Source organism: Odontesthes bonariensis, chromosome 13 (genome assembly GCF_027942865.1).
Source record: "Odontesthes bonariensis isolate fOdoBon6 chromosome 13, fOdoBon6.hap1, whole genome shotgun sequence".
Lineage (NCBI taxonomy): Eukaryota > Metazoa > Chordata > Actinopteri > Atheriniformes > Atherinopsidae > Odontesthes > Odontesthes bonariensis.
The window spans coordinates 17543205-17561454 of NC_134518.1; the positions used below are offsets into that span (position 1 = coordinate 17543205).

General features: G+C 43.1%; 1 protein-coding gene across 2 annotated transcripts in view; it reads right to left on the reverse strand.

The window, feature by feature from the left end:
- Positions 1–18250, reverse strand: part of kdm3b (lysine (K)-specific demethylase 3B) — a 29917-nt gene that overhangs the window by 8909 nt on the left and 2758 nt on the right. For both annotated transcript variants that reach the window (XM_075481238.1, XM_075481237.1), the window contains exons 2-9: positions 8077–8241; positions 7520–7633; positions 6471–6576; positions 3281–3405; positions 3127–3186; positions 1594–2295; positions 324–1503; positions 11–227 (exon numbers count right to left, since the gene is read on the reverse strand). In XM_075481238.1, the coding sequence (XP_075337353.1) occupies positions 11–227; positions 324–1503; positions 1594–2295; positions 3127–3186; positions 3281–3405; positions 6471–6576; positions 7520–7633; positions 8077–8241 (2669 nt within the window). The remainder of the gene's footprint in view (positions 1–10; positions 228–323; positions 1504–1593; positions 2296–3126; positions 3187–3280; positions 3406–6470; positions 6577–7519; positions 7634–8076; positions 8242–18250) is intronic.

Genomic DNA, 18250 nt, shown 5'->3' on the forward strand with positions numbered 1-18250 from the left:
TAACCGATACCTTCTGAAGTGGAAGAAACGACAGGCCACATTTGGGTCATCTTCATCATCACTGTCATCGTCTGTATTCCGGAATTTACGGTAGCGCTCCAGTCGGCACTCGCGGCACTTGTGCAGGTGGGGAGCCACACTGATGCAGGAGCCATCCTGGAGAAAGGACTCTCCAGACTGCTTCAGACGACGCACCTTGCTCTGATCTTTCAGTACAGATTGACCCACTGAAAAAAAAAAAACAATGCAGTTTTAATTCTATCCCTAATAATGTTGGTCTCCAGAAGACATTTTTACAAGTCTGTAAAATGAACCAGACTGACCTTTGAAAGGCTTGTTCCGTGGACGGCTCTTGGGAGCTCCTTTGACTTTAGTTTTCTGCATAATGGCTCCATCCTTGGCAGGATTAGGAGGTCCTCCAGGGACATGGCCCTTCTCAAGACCCTCCTCATTCTCACTAAGATCTGAGAGATCACTGTTGCTACTAGAGTCCGAGTCATGTTTGGATGACTGGCCTCTTTCTTCGAGGCTAAATTTCTGAGATTGGCTCTGGTCAAAGGACACAGGCACGTCCTCCGTTCCACCAGAGCTAGTACTTCCGAACATGGGGCAGCCTGAGGTGGATGTGGGCATCTCTCCATCTTCTTGTTCCTCTTTTGTTACAGTTTCCTCACTCTGTAAAGTCTGAGATGGTGCAGGGGAGGAGGAAGAGCTGACTGAACCAGCAGCTGAAAGTGCTGGGAATGTGGAGGACAGAACCCCCTTCGACTGCTCTGCCATAGTGAAAAGGTTAGGCTTACTGTCTAATGTCGGACCCAGGGTCTGTGGTTCAGTCCCAGTGAGGCCAACAAAAGATGTAAGGGGGTTTTTATCCCCATATGCCAAAAATGGATTAGCAGACTCTTTGGAGGCCTGCAGAAAGATGTTGCGGTGGCTATCTGAGGAATTAAAACTCGAGTGTAGCCCTATGCCCCCTGCAGAAGTTCCATTATTACCATTTTTCTTAGAAGCACTTTGGGCTCCAGAGGCCACACCAAGACCTCCAATTGTTAAGCTAGAACTCTGTCCTCCTGGAGAGCCACTCTGAAAGGCTGATTTGTTGAACACCCCATTTCCCGCAGGATGGGCCTCAGGCACTTTGGGCTGCTCAGGCGTGTTCAGCCCTTCGGTGGAAGTTGCTGGCTTGAAAAGACTTGGGGGCTCTTTACTCAGACTCTCAGACACTGCAGTAAAGTAATTTGTGTCCTTGGTTTGGGTCTGACCAGCAGTTAGACTTGGGCTGGAGCCAGAGTTCTGGGTCATGCACTGGAAAAACAGGTTTTGGTCTTGCTTGGTCTGAGTCTCGTTCTTGGCTCCACTAAAGCCAAAACCAAAAGGTCTGGGGGTATCCTGGGAGGCTGTGGTGGTGACAGGAGCTCCGTTGGTCTGAGAGGTAACGTCTCCAAATACAGGATTAGTGGCCACAGCTTGGGTCACACGAAAGCCCGATGGCGTTTTGGAGGCCTGAAAAACAAATGAGACATTGGGGTGAAGTAAAAGACAAACACATTTGTTTTAATGGTCATGCATTACTAATCACACCGACTGTCTTACCTCAGTCTGGCTTCCCCATGCAGGAGCTTTAGAACTGAAACCCACAGATGCAGACAGTGCCACACTGGGACCACTATCTTGTGACCAAGAAATGGTGACAGGCCCCGGGGAGACGAGAGCAGCTGTTTTAGAGTAAGCCGACTGGCAGGCTTCCTCTCGGTCTGGCTGGGGGGGTGAGGAGACCTTCGGGGCTGGAGCTCCGGGGACCAGGATTGGCATCTGGCCTAGTGAAGGAAAAGATGTGGTGGAGAAGGGAGACGGGGCTGGTTTGAGGGGAGGAGGGGTTGGGGTGTGAGCAATGGTAGTGGTGGAGTCTGCAGCTCCTTGTGTGGAGAGGGTACGGCCATTTTCTTTGACGTGGGCCGGATAGCGAGGAGTAGCAGCGTTTGATTGGTCCATCGGGAGTGAGGAGTTTGTGTTTGGGGATGACACTCTCCCAAGAGGAGAGGTTCCCTCTGAAGAGCTTCCGTTTTTGGTTGTGCTGCTGACTCTTTCACCAGAGTCTCCAGCCCAGATCCCCATCCCTTCCACTGGAGTTTTGTTCGAGTCACCACAGTTTTGTGCGTCTGTCTCAGAATCTCCGGCTCCTTTAAATCGTTTCAAGTTCAAGTCGTCCTCACCCTCCGAAGCAGTCCTACGTCTGCGTCCGCCGTCTCCCTTCATCGTTTCGCTGTCCTTTCTTCGTCGTCCATTCTTACCAAGCTGGGGAATAGTTATATTGAAACATTTTTTTTAAATCTAGAGAAAATGCATTACCGCACAAACAAACCAAGCTGCACCATCATTCAAGTTAAGCCTCGTTACCCCACAGCTCTGTTCAGTAATCAGCTGTGATCTCTTATGGGCGTGTATAAAACAGGCTGATCAGCAACTGGAAGTCAAACTGACCCCAGCCTTATTGGGCTAACTGTTTGTTTGGCCCTCTGAGCTGCAGAGTATTTTTTAAAAGAAACCATGACCATTTAGCTCTGCGACGAAACAATCCCGCATTAATGATGAGCACAAGCGGCGGAGTCAGTACGCAAAGATCTCCTACAACGTGAAACGGGGCTTGCAGTTTATAACGGGAAAAGTATTGGAAAGATGGGAACAGTGTGTATTTCACGTGTGGAGAGAACCAACACAGAGATAATTTAAACTCTGCAGAAACAGACACACGGAACTGCAGTGGACCAGCCTGTGACAATTTAGAAGGAGGAATAAACTAAATCAGCCAGCAGGAGAGAGTGAACATTTTGCACAGCCAACCACGTTGTGCATTCACTACATGAGTCACGGTCAACTGTTCGGAGAAAAATAAATAAATAAATAAATCAAGCTTAAGTGAATAACTGACTCTTACAAAGTACACACTATGTACAAATCACTTGAAGTGAGACTGATGTGTCAACCAAATAACTTGAGTCAACATGCAACTCAACACACGAGGGTTCCACTTATGCAAAGACTTTTGCTTGCATCGGACACTAGAGGGCGTAGTTCATATACAGCACTACACACCACATGCAGAGATGAGTATTATGAAAACATTACCTCCTCCTCTGTTAGCATGACATGTATCACACGAGGATCTACCATCTGATTTTCTTCTGCCTGAAAAGAAAAAGAAAAAGGAAAAAAAGTCTTTACACAGAATCCTTTCACACACCGACCACCTGAATACATTTACACAAAGCAGAAACTCTACCTTATCCATGGTAATCTCCATGATGTGTGAGATAGGGTCGTGTTGTGAGACCAACCCGGAGGCCCAACACTCTTCAAACTCTGGCTGGTACACGCGAACCCTGCGTCCTTGAATGGTGTATGAACCTAATAACGAGAACAGAGAAAAAAGAAAGAATTCGATTCAGACACATTTAAAGTACACGCGTGTGTGTTTTTGATGTGGCATGGACAGCTAATCCAGTGTCATTGTGCAAGTTTCACATTTCATACAGATCCAGTGTTACTTTTCGTTGTCGGCTCTGAACTCAATAGACTCTAAATACACGTCCGAGACTTTAGCAGATCAGTGTCCTAAAGATGCCGACATTCCCCCACTCTCGCCTTTGTCTCATCGCTATTGGTCTATCAACAGAAATCATTTAGCATTCTGCCACAGTATGCTCTTAGAATGTATGCTCACTGTTAATCATTGTTTAAGAGTTTATCTTGAAGCTCTTCAGTTTGTCTGGAGGAGGTTTATGCAAGTCGTCAGCTACTGAAGTGCTAAATTAACATTTTGCCAATTTAAGTGTCTACCAATAGAAATAAATCAGTCGCCTTCCATGACAATGATGCACAGATTCATGCGGCTAAAATGGTTCAAATCTGGCACAAAGAGCACAACAGCGATGTGGAACACTTTGACACCCCCCAGCATCTCTTATTTACTATTCTTATTTATTTCAACTGAAGGACATTTCTAAATACTTAGAAAGGATTGTACATGACTCAGAAGCTATATAACGATTATCTGCACTCAAGTTGTGGGTGTGTGTGGCCTTTGAAAATATATCCGACCTCTTTAAGACCTCTAACCGTTACAAAGGATGCACATTCACCAAGCAACCGAGGCAAGTGGTGGACCATAAACATTTAAGATCAACTACACAGAGGACAAATGCGGGACTTAGGGCAAAGCACAGTAGAACTAACACGTCTTCAGTCCCTTTCAGACAAGTATTAAAAAAAAGTGTCCAACGCTCACATTTAAGGTGTTTATTTCATGAGACTTTCTCTGGGTGCGTCTCCAGATTCCTCCTAAATTCACCAAAAGTTAGCTTTTTAAAGGCAATTCACGACGACTGCTCCCTGGCATGCAGAAATAATACAATCACAACCAAACTTGATAGTAAAAAGAAGGGTTTCACGCTGAGCTCAAAGTCACATTGGCGCGTTTCAATTTCGGACGATGCAATTAGTTCATCGTGTGACAACTTCCTGTTAGATCCTTGCAGAACCAAAAATGCCAACAGAAGTGCATTTGAACTGTTCGCAGAGAAGACATTAACTGTAACTCGCAGGAGGACACGGGAGAAAAAACACACACCAAGAAATCAAGAATTCACAAAATTTTGCAAGATGTAATAAAACGAAGCTGACGCGTAAATGGAATGGAATTGTCTTGGTTATGGACAAAACTGTTCAAATAGACCAACATCAAAATAGTTGGTCAAACACGTAATTAATTATCAAGTTGTCAAGATTTCATATAAAATATTCTAGAGCCATTTGGTCTTCGATGAAAGACCTAAAGCATGTAAATGTGGTTTACTTGTGTAATGTTAGCAGTTTGTTACTTCTGCTCAGATAAAGGCCATGCCGTGTTTTTCATTTTTTCAGCTTTGATGTGGTGCAAATGTTCCACACGACGTACGTTTCGGATCATTCATGACTAGGGATGGGAATCGAAAACCGGTTCTTGTTGAGAACCGGTTCCCTGTGTTTCAATTCCCTGGAATCGTTTGGCGATTTTGCAAACAATTCCTTTATCGATTCCAGTGGGCGCGAATGATGTCACCACGCAACGTTGCGTGGCGAGTCCAGTGCAGCCAGCAGTCAACAGTAAATATGGCGCCCAAGCGGTACAAATGCTCGAAAGTTTGGTTACACATCCCTAAAAAAGACGACAACAGGGCAACTTGCAAAGTGAATATTTCACCAAAGGGAGGAAATACTACCAACATGCAATAACTATGAATGAATGATTAACGTCGGTGATTCTGAACCCAGCAACGTTAGCATGTCCTCGGCTAACACTGCAGGTCACTAACTAACTAACTAACAAACAAACAAACAAACAACACTGCCTATCATGTTAGCGCCATTTGGCTCATTGTAAAACCTGCTGTTAGTAACGGTTAAGGTTAAATTAATGCCTTCTCATGCATTACATTTAGATGAAATCATGAGAGACAGAGCCTGACTGGCTCAGAGCCAGAGGCAGGTGGTACTACCCCCAGTTCAAGTCTACGTCCAGCTTCTCCTTTCACCAGAGCAGGGAAGAGTTAAATTACCCAGGCCATGATAGACAAATGTGGACCTCACCGTTGTTGGGTTTGTAAGGTCATGACTCGTGTTACTTCTAAACTAAACAAAGTTGATGCTAATCGACCGGTTTGTTCCTTTTTCTCCAAATGAGAATCGATACGGGAACCGATAAAGAAACGAATCGTTAAGCAGAATCGAAAATGGAATTGGAATCGTAAAAATCTTATGAATTCCCATCCCTATTCATGACGGCTGGAAAACTTAGGTTTCTAACAAAACTAATGGAATTTTACAATCCAACTCTCATCACACTCTGGGTCAAAAATCTCCATCCAAGCAGCCCTTACACACACCAAAACGTCATCCATCTATGTTCTTTTTAGGTTTTTACTGAGGAATTTGTTCATATCTTATTCACAGCCTGATTTATTGAACATTTTATCCTGAAAAACATGGCAAACATGTGTTTTTCTAGCTGTTTAATGTAAAAATTGTGAGATATCCAAAACCCCCCCAAGGTAAATCTTTATCTGTAGATCGCCAACAAAATACAACAACAACTTCGAACTTAGCTTTATTCAGTGTCCAGATGTTTTTTTATGGGTGTGTATGCCAGTTAGCTCATTTTATGGCTATTTAATATCCCATTTGCATTTTTAAACATAACATTTCAGAGAAAACCTGTAATATAAGAAAAATAACTGTCCTAACGCAAGTAATATCCTGATATAGTTTCACTATGATACTGGGATATAATTCATCCTACTGACCCGTAGTGTCTCAGTGTAAAACATTTCAAACGACAGATAAACCTCGGCGACCAATATCAAAAAATGTTTTGCGTCTAATCATGTGAGAAAAAAGACCATGTGGAGGCAGTACGGCTGAAGGTTGAGTTTTACCCTTCCTGAAGATCTCCTGCAGTTCAAAGTCCGTACGCCAGCTGGAGATGGCAGCCTGCAGCGAGGGGTGCTCCAACAGCAAAGTGTGTCTAACGTCCTTATCAATCTGCAAAGACACGAACCACAATGTTCTGGAAAATGCGCACAAGCTTACTGGATTATCACATGAAATAGTAACAGCACTCCCAACTTAAAAAAAAAAAAGAAAAGGTCCTTACTCGATGCAGACTTACACTAAAACTGGGTCTTCTTAACAAATACCCACTAAAATAGGCTGATTAATTCCACAAGTAGCATAGCATGTCTACCCTCAGTGCTCTGGGAGCTGCAACATGTCACAGGAATGAGCCATGAAGCAAAGGCACGACGCTGTAACATAAAGCTACAGTTTCTGATATTTGCAACTTTCTGAGATAATCTGAGCTTGTTTATTACTTTTGACTGGATCGTGGACATAAAAAAAAATAATAATAATCACACATCGGGAGTAAGAGTGAGCTGCCAGGTGTCTTGGAGACAGTAAAACTGATCAATCCCGTCACTGCCGTTGGTTTCAGAACCTCCGCGTGAGACTTTATGGCCGGTAAACATGTGTTCAGACATAGTGAGCTGTACCAACTCCTGCAGCTCAGAGAGCTTATGACAGCTGTGCTCCCGTCAGCGCCAACTGGAAACAGAAGCGATAAAAACCCACATCTACTGCAGAAGCAGTCATCTGATGAGGGACCGAATGCAATTGAACACTCAAATGCCAGATGTTTGCAGATGTCACTGGATTCTTTTAAACCAGAGTAAAAAAAGCTTTAGTTTGTTTTTTAAGTTGAAAGTCAAAACAGATTCCTCGTCTGGTAAGTCAAAAATCTAGATATATATTCAATTCTCAAATGAAACATGAGAAATAAAGGTGAAGAAAACCAGAGAATGTCTCTATATTGTTTGGTGAATATTCTAAATAATAAACTAATGAAGCCAACATCGATTATGACCATGAGCTGGCATCTTACTGGAAGGATGGCGCAACCAAAAAGTCAGAAAACACTTTTGCACACCTCAAACTTCTGCACAGTCTTGTTATCAGGCAGGAACTCAAAATTCTTGTTTCCAAAATACTCCACCGGAACCAGCGAGCCTAATCCCACTCTGTCCACGAGGGAACGGAAAGCCTGCAGAAAAAGAGGAGAAATGATTTCAACATGTGGAGAAACACTTAGAACGCTGGTTCCAGCTCAAAAACAAGCAGGAAAGCACTTTAAATCACACATATATGCTTGTGTAACTGATTCGTTTATTTATTTTACTTATGTAATACTAGTTGCACTGATATAAACAAAACAACCAATTTCAAATTTATTTTTACATTTTGACTGAATTTGGATACATTAACTACGTAATGACAAATCAAATCACCTCGGAAGTCAATAGTTACACACTAGACCAGTGGTTCCCAACCCCCCTTTTTTTTTTTTTTTTTGTCCTGGAAGTCCCCGCTAGCAAAACTCAGTTCCAGTTCCCTGCTTTTGTTTTCATTACCAGCTGGTAAAGGCTGCGTCAGACAGGCGCACAATCGAGCGTTTTGCCTCATCGCTCTTTCCAACTGTCCACTCACCAGAGCAGGCCAGGCTGCGGCCGAGGCTGAAACTGCTGCCGTCCCGCTACCGTCGGCGCGACCGGCCCAAACAATGGAGTCTTCGACCAGCACGGCCTTCACCACGTCGTCATAAACCTGCACCCATGAGCACCGCTGCGATGCATTTTCAAACTCCACGAATACCTGGTCAGTGAAGAGAAAGCACCAAACCGTGAGCATAAGGACGTTTACACTTACTTTTTCAGAAAATCCAAAATTCCAGCAAATATATCACATAGATTGAAATGGAGAAACAAGAGGGGATTGCATAGAATCATTCGTTTTTAAAGTATAAAGCATTCCTCTGACTGCATCATACATAATAAAAATGTACAGCAGGGGTTACGTTTTAGCACAGGATTATTGGTATTGCACATAATGTTGCATAATGTCACTCCTGCACGTCCAGAACTTAAAATGTGGTCAATTCCTGCACACATTTACGTCGATATAGGACTGAAATTACTCATCAAGTTACAAAAACACTCGCTCAGTTGTCATCACGTTTCACTCAGAAAGTGTCACACAAGAAGCTTAGTCAAAATCACAAACAAAAAATGTCTCATTTCTGGGACCATTTTAAACTAAAGCAGAGAAAAAAACTAAACTGCTGTACAGTTGGTCCATTGTGAGAGAAAAACCTTAATGAAAAACGCTTAAATGATTCGGCGTCTCAGCAAAAGCACCCGTTCAACACATCCAGCACACCGAGCAAAACCAACACAAGCTTATGTTCCATGTTGGCATTTTAACGGGAACGAGTACGAGTCCTAGTTAGAATGGACACGAGTAAATAATGTGCGGTGACTGTGGCGAGGTCTGGCTGAAGTTCCTACATTTAAGTTGGTATCTTTTTTTTCTAAAGAGATGTAAAAATCAGAAAGGAACATTTATACAGATAAAAATCAGACTCCGTACCTTAAGAGGCCTTTCTTCTTCTGACAGCATTATTGCCCTTTAATAAGGCAGAAAGATTTCTTATCCATTCGATTAATCAGTGGATAAATAGATAAGAGTAATCGATTCCCAAAATAAACAACTGCTGCAAACTCTTTCCTCGTATGATACGGGCATCAGGCTGGTGGGTTGTCATCAATTAGCTCAGCTGTGTTGTGACTGCAAAGGCAAAGAGGTGGAAGGGAGGCTCGATGAAGCGGAAGACGAGCCGTCTCCAGTGGCTGCAACAGCAGACGAGAGTGCTGCTGCTCAACCTACAATCTCAGGTTAGCGGAGGAGACGGCTCTTAGCTAGCTCATCTAGCTCTGTGGTTCCTCAGCAGGATTTGTCACAACACACGAAACTGCATGAACAAGAACTTCCAATGGACGCCTTGAGATATAACTACAGCCGTGTCAGAGAAACCTGTATCCACTTTTGTATAAAGTAATGTCATAGTAGGGTGACACAAAGCTGAATCTGTTTTACACATACATGTTTTAGTAAAGTTTCAAATATTATACATGTTGTGTAAAAATAAACCGGATTAAGTTCAAATGAAGAGCAGTTTTCACGTTTTTGACCCGTCGGTGCAACTCCGTGAAAGCGTGGCATTTTTGCTCATAGCAGCTCGTGCTATTAAATTTGCACCCTGATACGCAAGTAGTTTGCAAAAAGTCTGGTCCATGCATGGGAATCAGGAAAGGAGATGGTATTGTCATTAAAGGGAAAGTTTGTTGGGTTTTTTTTTTAAACCTGGATTTATTGACACGTGCCGCTGCAGCACAGCTTATTTACTCCGTGCTCTGTGACAGTCGGCTAACTTCACATGGAGTTTGCTACTGCTAGTTTTGTGCAACATGGCAGAATGTCTAGATTTTGACGAAGTGGAGGAAGACTTTGAGTACGATGGACGTCCTTACCCGAGTGAATGAGCTTGCGCACGTTGATGAAGTCATCCCACTAGACGCATGTGTAGAAACCCTGCATAAGCCCCCAATAATAACATGGCAGCTATAAGCTAACAGTGCAATAGTACGCGTTCATTCATTCGTCTTAAAGTATTGGTGAAATAAAGACAGATAAGGCCTTATTTAGAGGCTGTATTGTCTCTGCCCTGTTCTCTGCCGTTATATGGACATACGCGGATCTCGAGTGATCTAAATATCTTCCGAAGGACGCAGACTTTCACCAAACTGTTATCAATGAGTAGATGAACGTATTTTATGCCAAAAATAAGGTCTAGGATTAAAAAAAAACAAACAAAAAAAAACTTCCCCTTTAACAGTAAGGTGTCAGAAGATGGTGGCAGGACAGCGAGCAAAAAATACTGCAATCTGTGTGCCTCTGAACAGCTGCTCTTTTTTACTAATGAACAATAACACACTTAAATAGAAGCAAGTCGTCTTGCATCTGTCCTAAAAGGAGCTACGCATGTACTCAAAGAACTTCATTTACATGCAATAATAACAAAGATAATGAACACTGTCTAATGGATTCAGTCCACTGTTTATGACTTGCAGATATAATATACAAACTAGGGGTGATTGATGCATCGGATATACTTAATGACGTACTGAATGACTTTATCGTGGAGGGAAGACAGCACAGAGAAAATAAAAGTAAAGAGCAAAGTGCTCGAGCAAGTCTGTGAGGACACAAAGAGGGGAGCTAAAGAGGAGAAGGACCACTTGGCTTCCAAAGAAAAAAAAGGCACTGAATCCGTCATCAGGCAGTGGTCCAGATTTTGCAGGGAAGACATCAGAAAAACAACACGCGGTTATCTGCAAAACATCCCGCAAATCAATGACATCCGCCGTTGTTTTTTTTTTTTTTTTATCTCAGAGAACCCAGCCTCAGTAGGAGGATCTATTTAAGTATAATTTATTTTCATTTATCAAAAGCTCAAATGAAAAGTTGATCAATTTATAGGAACTACATCTGAAAATGTTTACCTTTTGAATGCAGATTTTTTTTTTTAAATAATCAAATACAAGGGCATACTTGAATCTAGGGGTTGGCGGTATGCACGGTATCATACCTTATGCGGTATTTTTCACCAACGGTAGAGATTTTTTTGGCATACCTTATACCGCAATAGCTCATGAGTCCGGCAGTAATGCAAAGTTTTGAACATCCGCTTGGATATGCCGGGCGACAGTAATCGCAAGACAAGGTAACACGAGTAATTTGTTTTACCACCTGCGGGCTAACCATGCTCCGGAATATGAAACGAGTCAAAGCCGGTGTTCTGTCGACTTCTCCTACTTGTCGAGATTTGCTACTTTCTGGTTTTGCGCATGCGCCGAGACGATTTTCTAAGTTTCGTTTTCACGCCCATAATGTTTTGCTACCCTGCGTCTCAGCTGGTGTGTGTGTAACGGTAATATCCTCAAAATCCTGATTATTTTCTCTTTTGGAAGACATGCAAAGTAATAAAAAACTTATCGTATTAACAAGCAGTTAGCTTAACATGCACAAATGGGGTGTCTGAAACATGACGCATATTTGAGCATGTTGAATAAGTGGAAGTTACGTTATCCAAGAGGCAGCGGCTTTTCTCTCACAGAGTTTATTCGAGGAAATTGACCTTTTCTTATTTTTTAAATATAACGTATATATTTTTTTTTATTTCCTGTATTTTCTGTTTTGCACAATACATTTAATTTAATATTGCTGCAAACATCCTGATTGAAAGTGTTTATTTGGTGCTATGGTAACCACTGAGAAACTGTTCTGTTGTAATTTATATACAAAAGTACCATACCGCGATATATACCGTCAGTGGCTCAAATTTTACCGGGGTATACATTTTAGGCCACACCGCCCAGCCCTACTTGAATCACATTGGAGTCATTGATGCATCATAGGGTTGAATGTAACGTTCATACAGCGATTTAGATGAGATTTAAAAAAAATACTGAGACAAAAATTGTGGCTCATGTTACAGGCCGAAAACGTCGAGATATTCATTTTGGGCCCCAATGCAAACTCATCTTATACCTGATCTGCAGGAGGCTCAATGGCAAGAACATCCCTGCTCTGTTACACATCCACAAAGTAAACTTGTTTGCAGCTGTACTCGGATTTAAAGTATCATATTCAACCTTTAAAGCAAATCTAACCAATTATACCGATTGCTGTGGTGAAAGTACGCTGGCTCTATCCACACTGAAGTATAATCATCCAAACCAAGATAACTACGGCCAGAAAGGGAGACCGACAGTATGAACGCAGTAGTATTCACGGTTGTTACAAACGTCTCAAGGGACGGTCCTTTACCTTCCCTTTGTTTTTCTCACGGCAGATGCGATGACGACTGGCTGTGCCTTCTTATCAATCTAATACTTCAAACTGACAGGTGCGCAGCAGGGAGATTCGCAGCACAGCCACACACTTAGTTTAATTTAAAAAAAAAACAGGTCAAAAGAAGTTAGAAGGTAAAACACTTTGCTTTAAGGTTCCTCAACTTACGTTCGTGACAAGGAGTCCCGCAAACCTGCACTGACATACTAAGGTAAGCGGTTTTCTTTACAATGTGTTGAAAATAGCTGACGAAACTCCTAGTTGAGTTAATATGAAGGCCACGGCGTATCCACAATGGTGAGGAATGAATGAAAAGCAATTTATAGGGGAGCAGAAAGGAGAATGAAGCGGCAACTCTCGTCTGGTCACACACTCTCGGTAGGGCTGGGCGATATGGACCAAAAGTCATATCTCGATATATTTAGGTTGAATATCGATATACGATATATATCCCGATATTTTTTTCCGCAAAGTGAGAGCTGTGAAATGAAATGCTCAGTCAAAGTCAAAGCCAAATACGAGTAGTTTTATTGAAAACTCACTATAAAATGTAAACACTGTATAACAAAGCTCCGTAAGGTGCACATTTAAATAAAAAAAATATCTTGAATAAAATTAGCCTATAAAATAAAATAGGTAAATCTTTTTCTGAGGGCAGCATTTATATAAAAAGAGATAACAAAATAAAGTGCTCAGTTTAAGAAAAACGTTTTTAAACATCAGCTTGAGATTACCTGTTTATTTTTGTTAATTTAATAGCTTATCTGAACAGTCTCAACCAGTTGCCAAGCCGTTTTCATCTCCCAGTCTTGCATGAAGTGAACTGTCACGCTCATATAAGGTTCGCACAGGTTCTGCTTGACCACATATCGCTGGTCAACGCAAAATGGGTGACGTTAGCGAGCCGGCCCGCAACGTTCTGCCTGACTTTACTATACATTTGCGGCAGTGCTTCTCGTGCAAAATAGTTCCGACTGGGAAGCTCGTATCTCGGCCCCAGCTTTTTAATTAGCTCTTTGAACCCAACCTGTTCCACTGTTGCAACAGGGACCATGTCTTTGGCAATGTGAAAGGACACTTATCGCTTTTCTTCTCATACGGCACACAGCGGGAAAATGAAGCTTGCAGTGAGCTTTGTCAGGTTGGGGACGGCTTGTGCCTGTGGCTGCTGCAGCGCGCAGTTTCACACACTCGTCATATTGCACTTTGTGCCACGTTTTTAAGTGATAAAAAAGATTCGTAGTGCTTCCACCACTGGCTGCAATGTGCTTATGGCACTCCCTACATATAGCTTGGTTTTGTTGCTCGTCTGACAATTTGTATCCGAACCATCTCCAAATGATTGAGCCACTGATTTTTCTTTTACCAATCAAGGGGCTCTCCTCCGTACGCTCCGCAGGTGTTGTTGCCTTCTCCATGTTTGTTTAAGAGTGCCGGAGTGTCCCTCCCCCTCCCCCCTCTGTGCATGAGAGAGGAGGGGCGGAGCCGGAGCGAGGGAAACAGTGCAGAGAGCTCTGATCAACGGCTTGCCTGAAGCAAGTATTACAGCGCAAATTTGAACTATATCGATATATGCGATATGGTCTAATTCCATATCTTATTTAAAAATCTATCGATATATCTTAAATATCGATATATCGCCCAGCCCTAACTCTCGGGTAAGACGATGAGCTGCCACGTTCTCACATCAAACCGTAGAGCCAAGTCTATGCAATGAGCAAAAGCGTTTGCACACGCCAACCGTCCAGAGCCTCTCAAGAACACTTCAGGAGTTTCCGTGAATTTGTGAAAAAACGGCTACGGGAACGCACGCAGAGACGATGATATGCAACAACAGCAGAGCTCCGACCTCTCGTGCGCTCAATTAAGAGTTTCACACACTAAACCCTCAATGTTCGCTTGGTTAGATAAGATCATTTAGGTGTCCGGAGAAAAGAGCCAACACCTGAATTCAAGTAAGTAACCGATCTGCGGATGATTAAATTGTCGGGCCTCGGTTCACCAACTTCATGTGTCCAAAAGATTAGGTCTGAATCTCTTCCCTGGCGGCGTGGTCATATTCCAAGACGACCATGCCAGGATTCATCGAGCTTAAATCATGAAAGAATGATTCAGAGGCTTTGTTTTTTCCTTCATGGTATCCAAATGTTAACCCCGTTCAGAATCTCTGGGATGTGCCGGAGATGGCTTCGGACAGCGGTCTGATTCTAAAAACCACTTAATCTTGGAGAGAAATTGATGCAACTCTGGACAGAAGTGAATAACAGTGACGCTGCGAAAGCTCGGTGAAATGATGCCACAGCAAATGCAGGCTGACAAAACCGTACATATAAAATAAATAAATAAATATATATATATTTTTTTTTTAAATAACTTTGGGTCAATCGATTCCGACGGAGGAAAAAACAAAGTTTAAAATTACTAAAAAAATAACTCTCCCTGTCCCAAAGGAAAATATCACCACACGATCTGGCAGACACTTAAAGAGTTGGGTTAAAAAAAATAAAAAATTGCTGCACGTGCCCAAACCAGATGTGCAATTTTGACAAAAATCAAATATCCTAATATTTCAACCCTATGTTTTGATACTAATTGGGTGTTCAGCAAAAGTATCCACTGTGCAAACTGTAAATTCTTTGCCACAACTGAACCTTGTAAAAAAAGTGACTCTCGGACGAGTGTTGCCAATAAGGCAGAACAGCGATCCTTTGCCTGAAGTATGAACTGATCTTTAAGAAGAGCCACTTCGTCTTTGTTCCCTCTGATCCACAGCGACGCCCCCCCAACAGTGAATCCATGCATCAATGTGATTTGGCGCTCCAACAAGCCAAAAGATGCTTCCTCCGACCGACACCACATTTGTGGTAACGGAGTCAGCGACGGGTCAGAGAGGCTGCTTTGAAGCGTCGCAGGTCATTTCCCTCATTTGTGAGCTGCCAAAGGTCTGAGTGTTTGTAAATTGCTGTGCTCATTTTGATAAGATTTCGGTTTCCTTGTTCCATGACCCCGACACAAAGGTTTTGATTTTTACTTCAGAGTCCACTGGATACTCAGTTCCTCGCTGAAAATGGTTGGGTTTGAATGTTTTTCGCCAACATCGGTGAGGAAATCTCATCGGCGAATCGTCAAAGTCGATGGCACCTACAAATGACCATGTTGAGACGCCTATATGATCATCTTGCCATAAACCTGTGCTGCCACGATCTCATCAGACCACAGAGTAAACTCTCCAAGCATAGCACCTGGGGCAATTTTTTGAACATAAATCAGCTTTCTGTGTTATTTTTTAAGCTCTTCAAGGTCACTTTATTTACCTTTTGCCAATCGTGATATGCGATGTCATTAAAATAATACAACTCTTTGCTTGTTTGGTCATATTCTTGCAAACAGGCCTTCGCCATGTACAGTTTCTTCCAGAGGAAACTGATATTGCAGATGTAAAGGATGATTTGGCTGCACGTCCTTCATTCATTGCTCAGATCGCCAACGTAAGACTCCGTAAAAATCGAGACAACTTGACATCGGAATGCTGTTTTAAAGCAGTGGTTCTCAACTGGTGGGCCGCGACCCAAAAGTGGGTCACAGGCCCGTTCTGGGTGGGTCGCGGACAGCTGGTCAAGAAAGAAAAAAAAAAAAAAAAAAATAAAAAAATGCTCATCTGATGTTGTCTTAACTTTTATTTTGAAAAATGATTTATTTTGAAATTGAATTGAATTTTTTGCCGCCACCGAGGCCCGGTAGCCATGGTAACTGACATTTGATTGACACTCACTTTAAAGTTTTCTCTGTCGAGATGGCAAATCGTAAGTATGACCCGGCGTATTTGAAATGCGGATTTTTGTATATTGAGGATCGTAAGGGACAGAAACCCCAATGTGTTATTTGTAGTGAAGTGCTTGCAAATGAGAGCATGAAGCCATCTAAACTGAGGCGGCATTTGGATACCAAGCATCCTACATGTAAAGACAAGCCGGTGGAGTTTTTTCAAAGACATCTCCAGAAGCTGAGGACTTCACAGAAGTGTCTGACAACATCTTGCTCCAAACAAGAGGAAGCTCTCCGTGCCTCTTACCACGTAGCTCACCGTATTGTGAAGGCAAAGAAACCCCACACAATAGCCGAAGAGCTTATTTTACCTGCAGCCATGGATATGGTGAGAGGCGCTGGGTCAATCAGCGGCAGACAAGCCGAAAACCACACCGCTGTCCAATGATACTATAGCTCGCCGTATTCAGGACATGTCTGGTAATATTAAAGAACAGACCACAGCCCGCGTCCAAGCAAGCCCCTAATATTGGCAGATTAGAGCCTGGCTCGGGACGGATTTTTCTGTCCGAGCCCGGCCCTCAACCGACAGAAAAGTTCTCAAATCCGACCCGAGCCCGAGATTAATTAAAATATTTGTGTCCGAGCCCGCCGGAAGCCCGAGATCAGTGACCAACGCAAGACGGCGCACCCTAATCAGTAAATACACATTGGTGACAGCGCACCATTATCCACCATAATCCATTATAAAACATACACATTAATGGCGGTGCACCATAACAAATGCACAAGCACTCTTCGACCAGAATAAACACCCATTCAACTCAATAGAGAGAAAAAAAAAAGTTGACTAATAAAACAGTAGAAACATTCTCATTTCCCACGACTTTCAGTACTCCAGAAGCTATCTTCTTTTAATGTCCTCCATAGCGCTTCCAGCCAAATGAGCTCGGCTGCACTGATCGCACGTGTTTAATGTAAAGTTGTTCGAATGTTCGATATGCATGCGTGCGTGCGCACCGAGCATGCACAGACCACAGATGCATGCTGCACGGCATGAGGCACGAATAGCCTACCAACATTTTCATTTATGCATATTCAATTATTTATGTTTATCACAAAAACTGACGTTTGCAATTAACTGAAACCTGTCCTCTGGCTGCTTATAATTTTCACGATGTCTGCTTGCTTTCGAGCCCGACCCGAGTCCGACAAGACATTCTAATTTTTTGTCCGAGTCCGGCCCGGCCCGTCGGGTTCCGACCGGGCCCGTCGGGCTCCGACCGGGCCCGTCGGGCTTCGGTCGGGTTGCCATACTCTATCGCAGATGGACGAATCTACCGATATAACTAACCATGCTATTTTGTTAGTTCATGTGAGGCACGTATGGGACGGTGATTTGCAGGAACAGTTTCTCTGCAGCAGAGATCTCCCTACCACTACAAAGGCAGAGGACATTTTCAGCACTGTGGACTTGTATTTGAGCTCAGTGGGCCTGAGCTGGGAATACTGTGTGGGAATCACAACTGATGGGGCTGCTTCCATGACGGGGAAACATTCTGGTGTGGTGAAGCAAATTCTGGAGAGAGCACCTAACTGCTTTTTGCACCGTGAAGCGCTGGCGGCCAAGGACATGGTGCTGGTGCTAGACGAGGCTTTGAAAGATGTCATCAAGGTGGTGAACCACATAAAACGGAGCGCAAAAAACAGCCGCTGCTTCTCAAAGCTGTGTAAAGACTTGGGCTCGGAGCACATGCAAGTGTTGTATCACACAGAAGTTCGCTGGCTATCGCGGGGTAAGGTGTTGTCACGTTTTTATGAACTTAAAACAGAAATCGCCGCCTTCCTCTCAGAAAATAACTCCCCATATGCTGAACTATTTGACAACGAAATCTGGCTGGCACGAGTTGCATATCTTGCTGATGTGTTTGAGCACCTCAACGAATTAAACGTGTCAATGCAAGGACGAAGACACAATATTTTTGAACAGTCCGACAAAATCGCTGCGTTCCAGAAAAAGATCGCAATGTGGGTAAATCATTTATCCAAAGACAGACTGGACATGTTTCACAATGCTTGTCATGAAGTACAGCAGCTGGACACTGCGGCTAACAATGACTTGAAAAAAATCCTCAGTGCGCATCTT